The following is a 12,913-nucleotide window of genomic DNA, read 5'->3' as shown; positions in this document are numbered from 1 at the left end:
AGCTGGAAATCCAATATGGCCGCCCCAATATTAGCCCCTATAGAGAGTATGCGCGTGACATCATCATCAAACCCGGAAGTTATGCAGGAATGCCTACTGAGTGGCAAAAAACGACTTTCTGGCCTTGACAGCCCAAACAGAAAAGTCCTATCTGATTGCATTAAACAATTAAACTCACTTTGCCTGTTGCTTTGCCACTCGATTTGCCACTCTATGTGCCATTCACTTTAAGCATGCGCATACCCTCTATTAGTTATAATGGGGGGTGAATAGGGCAAAATTTTAAACTGAGGGATATTTCCACGAAACGTCACAGGTTGATCAATTATATATATATATATACGAACATTTTTTGTATTGCAAGTTTCCACGAAATCCAATATGGCCGCCACAATACGGCCGCCATGATATTAGCACTCAGAATAGGTTTGGCTCTAACTTCTGAACCAGATGAGCTAGAAATGCAAACTTGGTGTTTATTTCATGGTTTCTGACCATGAAAGACTCAATGGAATACCTATTTTTGTGCATATTTACAAGATGGTGGCTACCCGAAATTGTGCTTTTCCATGATTTCTACCATGATTGTTGACTGTTTTGGCAAACACAAGCAATATTAATCCATTGGCTAAGATTTATGGCCCAGAAGGGACATATATCCTTGAGCTTGCATATTGTCAATATGGCTGCAAACGTGAAAAAGAAAAGAGACATTACATTTCCTGTCAGATCCTATGTAGAGTTGTAGGAATGATTTCACATAAAATCAACTTGCCAACAACTTCAGCTTTAGGGCAATCAAAATTCACAAAGAATCAATGCGAATAACAGGACATAAAGTGCAGTCTGTGGATGGGAGTGAAGAGGTTGCCTATACGGTCTTCATATTCACCTTTGTTGTGCTGCCCTGCCTGGTTCTAAGGCCAGGTGGAAAGAATCTATGAGAAGTAGAGGAGTAATGATGGATGCAAATAGGCTGCATGTAAAACATTGCTATTCACAAATTGCTACTGCGCTAGAAGAAAACATTACGGAAGCACTGCACGAGATCAACATCCGCATCAACAGACTCCATGAAGCCCACAAACAACATCTTGATGATAAGGCTTGCAGCACCAACAAGCCAAGCAAAAGCTTGGCTTGTCCTGCTCACTGACACAAATTACATCCTAGCATGCTGGGCAGAGCACTTCAGTGAACTCTTAAACAGAGATTCCTCAATTTCCGAAGATGCAATTGTCAGAAACCATGAGTTTGTATTTCTAGCTCACCTGGTTAAGAATTTACAGCCAAACCCATTTTCTGGGTGCTAGTATTTTGGCGGACTTATTGGATGTCATGGAAACTTGCAATACAAAAAATGTTTGTATTCATATCATTGATCAACCTGTGAAGTTTCGTGGAAATATCACTCAGTTAAAAAAACGTGCCCTATTCACCCCCATTATATACTGTATAGGCTAATGGGGGCTAATATTGTGGCGGCCATATTGGATTTCCAGCAAAAGAAATACCGGTGTGTCCATCCTATTGTGGATTGATTGCTTCCTCTGTCATGTTTGACAGTTGACACGTACACGCAGCGTTTATGTATATAATATTTATTTCTTGCAAATGTACAGTGGTTTGTTTGTTTTGTTGGTAATTGCCATGGAAGACAATCCACCACTTTGGTCATCATAACAACATTGTAAGATTATGAAGCACGCAGGCTTTGTCCACCTGTTTTGTAGTATACCATGATGTAATCTGGTTTTGTTTGTGTAACATGACGTAAACCGTTTTTTGCGCAGCAGATGCTAAAACAAACAGTTGGTTTTTCTGTTTGTTTTTTCACATGCGTCCCCTGGAGTGTAAATCTGTGTAAACCTGTTTGTATTGTTCCGTTTTAGGAGGCCTACATCGCTGACCTGGATGCTAAGAGCGGTGCCAGCCTGAAGCTGACCCTGCTGAACCCTCGGGGAAGAATCTGGACCATGGTGGCTGGAGGCGGAGCCTCAGTGGTCTACAGGTAGGCAGAGTGATCTAGCCTCGGTACCCAGGCTTTTAGATTTGTTTGCATTCGGCTCAAAAATGAACGCCTGGGGGAACCAGACATTTCCTGGTCTAGGAGTGAGAGTGAACTACAGTGCAGAGGAGCGTCGGTTTTCTCTGCTGTTTTCTACCGCGGAGGGGGGCAGGGGGCCGGCGCTCAGATCGGTGAACCAATATTATACAGCGCTTGCTCCATGCGCTACCCGCTCCTCTATACCTAGAAAGCACGCTGGCTGGGCCAGGCTAACACTGATCAGGCAACAAGAAGGTTTTGTTGTCACTTCAAGCAGTGGAATGTTCTGCAGAACTGTGCTAACCTAATGCAATAGCAGGAATAATGATAACAAAATGAGGATAAAATAAATGTGATAAATAAATGTTGGTTGTAGTCTATCTTTTAGCAGCAGTGTAAAAAAAAAAAGAAGTGTTGAGAGGCAGGGTTTCAAGTGTGAGGTGTGCCCACCTGGTGAGGTGCCAGAGCATTGCAGGTGGGTGCCAGAGGGATTTGGGAATTATCATCCCTATATGGATATTGAGATATTTGTTTTTTCCCCCTCAGTGACACCATCTGTGACCTGGGCGGGGTGGATGAGCTGGCCAACTACGGAGAATACTCTGGAGCACCCAGCGAGCAGCAGACCTATGACTACGCCAAGACCATCCTCTCCCTCATGACCCGCGAGAAGCACGCAGAAGGTGGGCATCGATATATAGATGGATATCTTGTTTCAGCATGTGAGGGAAAACGTAACCATAGACTGTGTGTCTGCTGAAAAGTCACAGCTCATAATGCTATATTCCCTTGTAAATACATTTATAGTACATATAATAAGTTCAAGTTTATTTGAAAACATCATTGCATAACAGTATGAATTATGATGTTTCTTACAAGAGGGACAAGAGACACAAGAGGATCGCTCTATAAAAAAAACTAATACAAATGCAACACTAAAAAAGTTTCTATTACTTCTGATAAAGCTTGTACGCTCTCGGGTGGAACGACATCTGGTGCCTTTTTGTGTGACTCACAGGTTGTGTGAGTGTCCTCCCATTCCGTAGGGAGTAGCGACTTGTATGTGTAGACAGGCCCTGGATCATTGGACTGGTCCCTTCTCTCAGTAGTCTATTGAATTCCCTTAGAGTGGCCTACTCTCCTCGCCAACAATATATCATAGATGCTTCTCGAAGTGTCCACACGCTGACCTCCTTTCCACCGGTTGGTTCCCAATGGGAACCGGTTCAGTTTTGGAGCCAGAGCTCCAAAATTGGTGGGAAAAACTAGAATTATATTTGTTTATAGGATTAATACATGATGACCCTTCCACAGTAGTAGCTTTTTCATATTTTCGATTATTTTGCATATTTTCCTACATAATGCCTCATTTGCATATTTAAAAATTTGTAATAAAATAAATAATTGTCTTCGTGTAAGTACTCAATTGGGGAAGTTTCATGGTGACCACAATCTAGTATAGGTGTGATTTTGCCCACTCAATTCATAATTAACGTTCCAATTTTGGAGCTCTGGCTCATGGACTAAGAAACAAAAAGAACTGAACTGGTTCCCATTGGGAACCAACCGGTGGAAAAGGGGCCTCTGTAATGTATTGTACTATGGTGTGGCAATACACTGGCTGTGGACTTCCTCTCACCAAGCCAACCTTTCTCTCTCTGCCCCTCTCACCCCACAGGTAAGGTACTGATCATCGGTGGAAGCATAGCAAACTTCACCAACGTAGCAGCAACGTTTAAGGTGAGAAATAATGACAATATTAATACTGTAATAATGACAATGAATATGCATGTATATTCCTGACAATTTGTCAGATACCGATGTTTGTTTATTTTACTTTTTGGTGTTATGTATTCCCCTTTTTAAAGGAAACAAATCTTCATTATAAAAGACAACTGTTCCTAATTAGATAACCAACATAGCCAACACGAAATTGATGCCGCAAATATCTTCTATTCTATTTTTAGGAAGGAAATTATGCCAAGTCACTGCACACATGCCTGCAAAGCGATATGTCTCCCTCTCCCACATAAATGATGTCCTGTCTGTGTATGTAGGGAATCGTCAGGGCCATCAAAGACTACCAGGGCCCTCTAAAAGAGCACGAGGTCACCATCTTTGTCCGGCGCGGTGGACCAAACTACCAGGAGGGTCTCAGGGTGATGGGGGAAGTGGGTGAGTAGTCCTGGGCTCCAACGCCCTGTCACAGAACAGGGGAGTGATGGAAGAAGGCCCACTCCACTTTAATGTTGGTAGAAAATTGCAGGCCGATGTACAAACTTGAGCTCGAAGATGGGCCATTTTCTCTGAAAGGAATTGGCTATAAGGCGGGAAAAGGAGGTCAAGTAGACTCCCGACGACCCCGTTTAAGTATACAGGGTTTAACCCTCTGGCGTTTTTGTCTCCACCAGGCCGAAGGCATGGGGAGAGAGTATGTTTTGCACTCCGTGTGTGTGTGTGTGTGTGTGTGTGTGTGTGTGTGTGTGTGTGTGTGTGTGTGTGTGTGTGTGTGTGTGTGTGTGTGTGTGTGTGTGTGTGTGTGTGTGTGTGTGTGTGTGTGTGTGTGTGTGTGTGTGTGTGTGTGTGTGTGTGTGTGTGTGTGTGTGTGTGTGTGTGTGTGTGTGTGTGTGTGTGTGTGTGTGTGTGTGTGTGTGTGTGTGTGTGTGTGTGTGTGTGTGTGTGTGTGTGTGTGTGTGTGTGTGTGTGTGTGTGTGTGTGTGTGTGTGTGTGTGTGTGTGTGTGTGTGTGTGTGTGTGTGTGTGTGTGTGTGTGTGTGTGTGTGTGTGTGTGTGTGTGTGTGTGTGTGTGTGTGTCCGTCCTTCCGTCCGTGAACAGCTAATCTCCGGCACCGTTAACCTGGTCGATGCCAAACTTTGCGCACACTCCCTGGATGCCAACGATGAACCTCTGCCCCACATTTTCCAGAACGGCCTGTTATAGTGCCACCATGAGGCAGCTTTTCACATTTTTTACCTAAAACTGCACCGATCTGCGTGAAACGTTCCATGCACACTCCCTAGAGGCCAAGGATAAACCTTTGACCTGCATTTGCCGCATCTGCCTTTTATAGCGCCACCAGGAGGCCGACTTTTGTAAAACACATTTTTTGATATTACTCCTCCAGATTCTGTCCAAAAATCTCACAAATCGTTACACAGTATCTCTATGGTCATGTGCTCAAGTCGGATCTGTCCGATATTTCATATTCCATCCTAATTGCCTATAATTGGCTTTCACAGTTTGCAAGATTGCCCCGTTTTGAACAAAAGCCTCAAATCATGAACGCAGCATGCAATTTACGTGAAATCTTTCTCACATTTTCTTACTAGGCTGAGGAATATATCCCACCCTTTTCACATTGGCCTGTTATAGCGCCACCAACAGGTTGATTTTTGCAAAACACATTTTTGGAACAAAATGCCTCAAATCATCCAATTGCCATCAAAGGCGTATGAAGAAATGGCACCCTTTTCACTTTGGCCTATTATAGCGCCACCAGGAGGCCACAGCCTGACCTGCCCTGGTGGAGACCTGTGCCCCGAGGGGCACTTTTTCTAGTTATAATGTAATTTGAATGGGTTGAGTGACTGGAGGTTGAGTCACTTCTAGTGTAGAGGTTAAAATTTCTAAATTAGTTAGTTTTACAGCTGTATGATTGCCAGGGCAGAGCTAAACTTCATTAGCAAGGTTTGAATAGAGACGTGGGCCATCGGTTAACGTTTTTCAAGTACCGTTGCTTAGTTACATGACTTTGTTTCAAGATGTTGATGATGGCTAAGTAGTACATACAGTATGACTTCACAATGCTTCTTTCATTCCTACAATGTTCATTTTGGAATTCAGTTCATTTTGGAATTCAGTGCATTTCAACAATGTGAACCATACAGCAGACTGTTTTGTTTTCCTAGTTACGTTGAGGATGTTGACGTATAGACGTCTCATAGAGGCCACTGGATCATACCTTTTTTTTGCCACCATATTTGGCAGGGGTGGAAACTTCCTAGAAGTACAGTACCTGAGACAAAAACCTTTCTGTTGTATTAACCCATTTTGGACGGGAACCCCTTTTGGTGTTAGCATTATGTTATGCTTTAGCTATTGAAAAATAGCAGATCTACTTGTAGGTCTGCTATTTTTGAAAAATCGAAGAACGAAACAGCTTTTTCAGAAAACTGTCAGGATGTAGAAGACATTTTTAGAATCTGATCTCAGGTCAGAATGGGTTAACCATTACTGTCTACATAGGATAAGGTGTTATGGTATTTTTAATTCAACCAATATCTTATAACTCGCTGCGGTTTTATTTTGTTGGTTATATTATGATGGTTTTATTAGTAAATGGATATACCTGTACGGGGGGATTGGGGAATACATGCATTGGGAAGCATGGCTTGCCCATGCCATTATGTCAGCTGCGTTGACTCATATCTCTAATGATAGAAACGTGCTGATGCGATTACCCACATTTATTTTATTTTTATTTTTTTTATAATTTTTATCCCACGATTTTGCAACCCAGTTTTTTTCACCCAGTGCCAATTATCTAATGTAATCCTGGGCGCTACACTTCCTCTGCCAACCTGGGGGGGCAGCGGACTGACCTCATGCCTCCTTCTATGCATGAGTCCAAGCTGCTTCTTTTCACCTGACAGGGGGGAATTTCCCTGGCCGGACGTAGCGTGTGGAAGGAACACGTTATTTTGACCAGTTCCTTTCCCCCCCATCAGGTGCCCTGGCTGGCCAGGGGGAGGTAGTTTAGAGACCAGGATTACTGCATGTTTTTGTGAGGGTACCTACCCTAGGGGACACGGGGAGAACATGCAAACTCCACACAGAAAGGCCCTTTCTGATTACCCACATTTATATACCGTGTCTATGAGGTCGCTTTCTCACTGATCGTTCTTCCCACTCTGCAGGAAAAACCACGGGCATCCCTATCCACGTGTTCGGTACGGAAACCCACATGACGGCCATCGTGGGCATGGCCATGGGCCACAGGCCCATACCTAACCAGCCCCCCATGGACTCACACACCGCTAACTTCCTCCTGAACGCCAGTAACAATGCTATGGTAATGTAAATGCTACGGTGTCTTCAAATAATGTACCTGAATGGTGTATTCAAATACTGTGACTGACCACACAATTTCACGGGCCTTACCACTTTCACAGTAAAATCCTTTGTGCAAATTTGCATTTGCACACTTGAGTTACATTAACACACCAAACGCCCGGGGTTATTTAATCCATTAAATCAGAGCGCCCAGCGATTTATAGCAGCGGAGCACATTTAGCGACGGACCAGGCGCTATCCCGGATGTAGCTGAAGTAGCTTGATGTAGCCAAAACACACACACACGCATATTAACTAGATACTTCCTTAATGTTAACGAAGTCCACACCCACAACACCAGAGGGAGTGCAACGAACCATGTACAACCCAGATTCGGCACAAACAAGGGACTAAATTCTTTTCGCTCCTATGCCACCAAAATGTGGAACGCCCTACCAACTGTCATTAAGACATGCGAATCCCTTGACTCCTTCAAAACCGCTCTCAAAGGGCACCTACGGATGGCTGCAATTCGAAACTGGCCCCCGTAAAATCTGAATCCCCCCCCCGCCCCCCCCTTTTTTCCCCTCACTGTATATATTTCTTTTCCCTTTTTACCTCCTTTTTGATGAATTCTTTTTTGATGATTTCCTGTTCTGTCTATAGAAGTGTCTATTTGTACGTCTCTAAATGTTTTGATGATTTGAACATGGTGGACCCTGTTGGAAACAAGTGTAATGCTTAATTGGGTCGTCCACTCACAGTTAACAGCCTTTGTATTGAGTTTGTGCTTGAAATGTACTGTAATTCTGCAAACTGTTAATAAATTCTTCAATCAATCAATCAATCAAACTGTATATATGATGATTTTGGGTGTGACAGTAGAGGGACCCCCCACACTGTAATTTGCCGGAACTGGGCTGGCCCCCTGAGTGTGTTCCTGGGGGTTTGGATCTTCCGGGGACGCCCACACGGAGATGCACCACTCATTTCACACGGGTGTGATTTTTAGCCAATTGTGATAGCCCTAATGAGAACAGTGTTCCAGAACATCCTGTGCTCCCTTCATATTACAGTAGATCACGTTGACATATGTTTTCTATTTTTGCCATTAATAACACGTGCTGGACACATGACACATTCTCAAATGATAAAGGCTGTTGCTTTTGTCTGTCTTATGCTGTATAACCCCAGAACCGATCAGATGGGGATGCTAGAAGTAAGGTAAAAATCACACCCGTGTGAACTGAGTGGTGCAAATCCCCCCCCACCCCCCCACCCCCACCCTCTCTCTCTCTCTCTCTCTCTCTCATTAGCAGGCAACAGTGCATCTCTCTGTTTCTGCCACAACAGCGCCCCTACTGGTACTCATGAGTCACACGAGTCACACACATTAACACGAGTCACATAGGTTAACACGAGTCACATAGGTAGGTGAACACGGACATTGCTGTTCCTTGGAGTGGTTGCACCACTCAAAAATGTATTTAGTTAAATGAGCTAAAAGGTTCATTAGTTCAGGGTAAAAAACGTGATATATGGTAGCTACTGTATTTTACAGGTACAACTCTTGAACATGTAGTTGATAAAACTGTTTCTCTCTCCCTCTCATCCTCTCTCTCAGACTCCTGCTCCTACCAGAACGGCATCGTTTTCTGAACCTAGAGCAGCCAATGACGTCACTCCGCCCAAGAAGTGTAAAGCAGGCGTCCCGCCAGGTAAACATCTCTGCCTCCTCCATCACTCTCTGCTCATCCTTTCCTTCCTGTTGTCCTTCTCCTCGTATTCTTTCTTTACCTCCCTCCTCCTGTCGTTTCTGTCGCTGCTCTCTCTCTGCCCCCCCACTCCCTCCTGCCCTCATTTCGCTATGCACTTGCACCCCCTCCTCCCGACTCGTTTTTATTTATTTATTCATGTATTCATTTATTTTTCTCACACCTCCAAAGATTCTCTACATTCTATACTGTGGCCCCTGAAGAATGTGGTCACAGGGAACTGGGCAGGTAAGTCGGAGGGTGTGTTGTGGTCACACCGCCACTGTAGATCCCTGTGCCTTCACCCCTGTTGTCCTGATTTGCTTTGCCCTTCCTCACTGCCCCCATATGAGCTACACAGTCAAATGAGTGTTCTAAGCAAATGGACCTGTACGGGTCCATTTGCTTACATTTTTGTTCACTGTGTGTGTGTGTGTGTGTGTGTGTGTGTGTGTGTGTGTGTGTGTGTGTGTGTGTGTGTGTGTGTGTGTGTGTGTGTGTGTGTGTGTGTGTGTGTGTGTGTGTGTGTGTGTGTGTGTGTGTGTGTGTGTGTGTGTGTGTGTGTGTGTGTGTGTGTGTGTGTGTGTGTGTTGCAGGGAAGCTTGCAAAATTTGCATCTCTGCATCATCTTACCAGTACCAATTTGTAAAAAAGAATTCAACCAGGTTCATATTGTCCTTGAGAAATCTCTTCTTTCAGTGTAGAATGCCCACACGGTGGTTAAATGCAAACTTTACCATGTTATTGTCAGATCATAACCTTACATTTAAAATCTGACGAATTGAGATGATTGCACATTTAGAGGTTTACTTAAGATGTTTGTGTGATTGAGATGTCAAAATCCTTTAAGGCTCACCTAGATTGAGCCCTGTTGTATTAGACAGCTGCACTGAGGTGGTTGACAATACTGTATGTCAAGCTCTACACTAAAAGAATTGTCGCTGTTTATCATAACGGCTTGAAGGAAACGTACCTGGTTGAAAAAGGAAAGTACACTGGAAAAAATCATTGTCAACAGCCTTCATGTCATAACCTTTTAATATCAGAGACGTGACATGGTTGTCAACTGTAGCCGTTTGTCGCATTATGGTTTTTATGTTTCCATTTTATTTCATTAGGATGCTCTTGTCCAGAGCAACTACATTACTCTGTCTTCATGTGCAAGATCAGACAGAGTAAATGGCATGGAGCCCAGTCAACAGATTAAATGGCATGAAGCCCAGTCAAATAACAGAAGGTTTAAATGGTTGCATAAGTAGACTGCAAAGAAAAGAAATTGGTGCTTCAAAGATACTAGGTAAACATCAAACCAAGCATCTGTCTAAGCGACATGCTATCTAAATAACATTCTTAGGCATACCGTTGTTGCCATCTATAAAACACAAGTGAATAAGTAACAAGATGCATAACGTAGCATACAAGGAGTGAGTAGTGCTAGGGGATGAGGTGGAGTCTGAAGAGGTGAGGTTTTTTTTTTCCCCCAGACTGCAGTGGAAAATGGGTAATGAATCTGCAGTGCTGACTGAGCCAGGAGGGTGTCATAGGGAAGAGAAGAGACTAGGATGTGTGCAGCGTTGGCCAGGATGTCATAGGGAAGCTGATGAAGTGGTAGGGTGTGGGAGTGGGTCATCTAGTGAAGGTACAGGGGTGCCATCTCCTTGATTCCCTTGTGGTCAGGCTCATTGGTTTAAACCGTGACATGAAGGTTGCTAACGATAGTTTTTCTGTTGTCAATGAATTGAGGATTGCTCTGATGGTTTCATGACATGCTGTGTATACAATATTTCATAAATTATCACGATCTCAGTACATCATTCTCAGTACACCATAGACCTGAATTCAATGCTCTATCTAAAAGTGTATCTAATAGTACAGATAACGGATAATGTTACTACTGCTTTGGTTAGTCCGCTAGACATAGAGTTAAGAATGCTGCCATTGCTTTTGCCATTGTTGTGGAATTCATATTCCATATTGCACTGATAAACGCTTATGCATATAAGGTTGCTTAATACATTTTTATTTGCTTCCAGTGAACTTATGTATTGTTGGCAGACTGTATTAGATCGCACACGGATCAATGAATACATTAAAGTCTGTTTTTTCTTTTTTTTTTTGCCTTTGTGTTTGACTATTCTTTTGTCATGTTTGTGTTTCCATCCTGCGGGGTCGCAGAAGCACAAACGTCGGCAGGCCACAGTGGAGGTAGGGAAGGGTGTGATGGACCTGCTCTGCTCCCCTCTCCCTTTGTTTGTGTCTGCTGCTTTGATGTGACTCACCTGCACAGAGCTCTGGTGGGGGTAAAACGATTAAAACTTGCCTGGGACAGAAAGATTTCACTGTACGATCAAACGCTATGCAGTGTTTTCATCTTCCAAGACATTCGCTGATTTGTGTGATGTGTGTCTCAAAGAATTGCAATCATCCAGCCACTTGGGTGGTTCTAATGCTGCTTAAAGGACATGTTTGTACAATCACTGTTCTTTATCATTCTGCTTGGTGTGATGCCTGCAACGCACTGCTTTGGAATGTAGTTAACTGTCTAATCTTTTAAACTCTAAGGTGCTTCCCATAGTTTAGGTGTCAGCTTTGACATTGGCTTCTGATATTGAGAACACAGATCTGATCTTTAGGAACACAGGGCTGGGAGAAGTCACTTAGATTAAAATCCCTATGCAAGTGAATGCCAAGGGATAAACTACCTTTGTTATCCAAATAAATGAGTTACTCAGAAAGCACATTGTAATATACTAATGTTTACGTTTAAAGGAGCATTCAGTGATTTGGGTGATGTGGAAAACCACCCAGTCCGCCCCGGTAACAAAATGTGCACATGCACGCTCTACAGTGGGGGGGAAGTGCAACAGGCCAACAGCATGTGCACCAAGGCCCGCCCCCACTCGATCATGATTGGAGGAAGGCCCCACTCATCCTGATTGGATGACGGTTTTGCCACCCGCCACCAAAACTGAAACTAGGGTTTTTTGACCCCAGGGGCTCACTGGGGACAGGGAGGAACTCCTTATATGGTCAGCACACTCTATAGTAGGGAGGATTATCCAGAAAAAAAGAGAAAATAAGTGATATTTGAATTAAGTCAAATCACTGAATATACCTTAAGGAGTCAACATGTCTCTTGCTCTGTCCATCCACTGCCAGTGGGGTTTCCATGTGTTTAACAGTGTGGGGACCCACCTCTTCCTCAGTGTTGTTGCTTTAATGTGTCTACCATGTGAATCCTGTGTAATCCTCCACCTCCTGCTTGTCACCGCCTTTATTCCTGCTGCGACACTAAGCCGTTCCTCTCGTTTCTTTTTTTTTTTTGTGCTTTCTCCTCCTTCCTCATCTGCCGAACTGTGTCGTGCCCCCCCACCACAGCCAAAGCCACCACGCTCTTCAGCAGAGACACCAAAGCCATCGTGTGGGGCATGCAGACGCGCGCGGTGCAGGGCATGATGGACTTCGACTACGTGTGCTCCCGTGACGAACCCTCGGTGGCCGCGATGGTGTACCCGTTCACGTAGGTTCCAACCAACAAGTCCTCGACTAAGCAGACAAGAGGTCGGGAAAAAAAACTTTTCCATTTGCCCTTTTGGTTGTCGTGCAAACCTCTTCCCTGTGTGTCTCCTTTAGCGGGGACCATAAGCAGAAGTTCTACTGGGGCCACAAGGAGATCCTGATCCCGGTCTACAAGAGCATGGCCGACGCCATGAAGAAGCACCCCGAGGTGGACGTGGTTATTAGCTTCGCCTCGTTGCGCTCTGCCTTTGACAGCACCATGGAAACCATGCAGTACCCACAGGTACATGATACATATGCATATTATGTTCCATGTTTTAGGTTTATGTTTTTATTGTATTGGAGCTTTCGAGTGTACTTTTTTTTTTTTAATGTATACCATGTACCTAACAAGTGCATTGAAGTGACCGTGAATCTGAAAACTACACAGTACCTACTAGGTAGTAGGGTTGCGTCCCTTTTTTTGGGGGGGGGGGGGGAGATTTTAAGGATTCGGTTCCTTAACAATTCCTACTTAACGGGCTGAAAAGATATAGCTTTT

General features: G+C 44.0%; 1 protein-coding gene across 3 annotated transcripts in view; it reads left to right on the top strand.

Moving 5' to 3' along the window:
* LOC306915353 (ATP-citrate synthase) overlaps window positions 1-12,913 on the top strand; it is a 46,788-nt gene that overhangs the window by 20,915 nt on the left and 12,960 nt on the right. The window contains exons 8-17 of one of the 3 annotated variants that reach the window (XM_079492667.1): window positions 1,893-2,011; window positions 2,594-2,730; window positions 3,726-3,787; window positions 4,105-4,222; window positions 6,964-7,118; window positions 8,724-8,817; window positions 9,046-9,102; window positions 11,029-11,058; window positions 12,232-12,373; window positions 12,487-12,655. In XM_079492667.1, coding sequence (XP_079348793.1) covers window positions 1,893-2,011; window positions 2,594-2,730; window positions 3,726-3,787; window positions 4,105-4,222; window positions 6,964-7,118; window positions 8,724-8,817; window positions 9,046-9,102; window positions 11,029-11,058; window positions 12,232-12,373; window positions 12,487-12,655 — 1,083 coding nt within the window. The remainder of the gene's footprint in view (window positions 1-1,892; window positions 2,012-2,593; window positions 2,731-3,725; window positions 3,788-4,104; window positions 4,223-6,963; window positions 7,119-8,723; window positions 8,818-9,045; window positions 9,103-11,028; window positions 11,059-12,231; window positions 12,374-12,486; window positions 12,656-12,913) is intronic. The other 2 variants (XM_079492668.1, XM_079492669.1) reach the window with 2 other exon arrangements.

This window comes from Electrona antarctica (genome assembly GCF_951216825.1).
Source record: "Electrona antarctica genome assembly, chromosome: 22".
In the NCBI taxonomy this organism is placed as follows: domain Eukaryota; kingdom Metazoa; phylum Chordata; class Actinopteri; order Myctophiformes; family Myctophidae; genus Electrona; species Electrona antarctica.
This window is presented reverse-complemented; position numbering and strand designations above follow the sequence as displayed.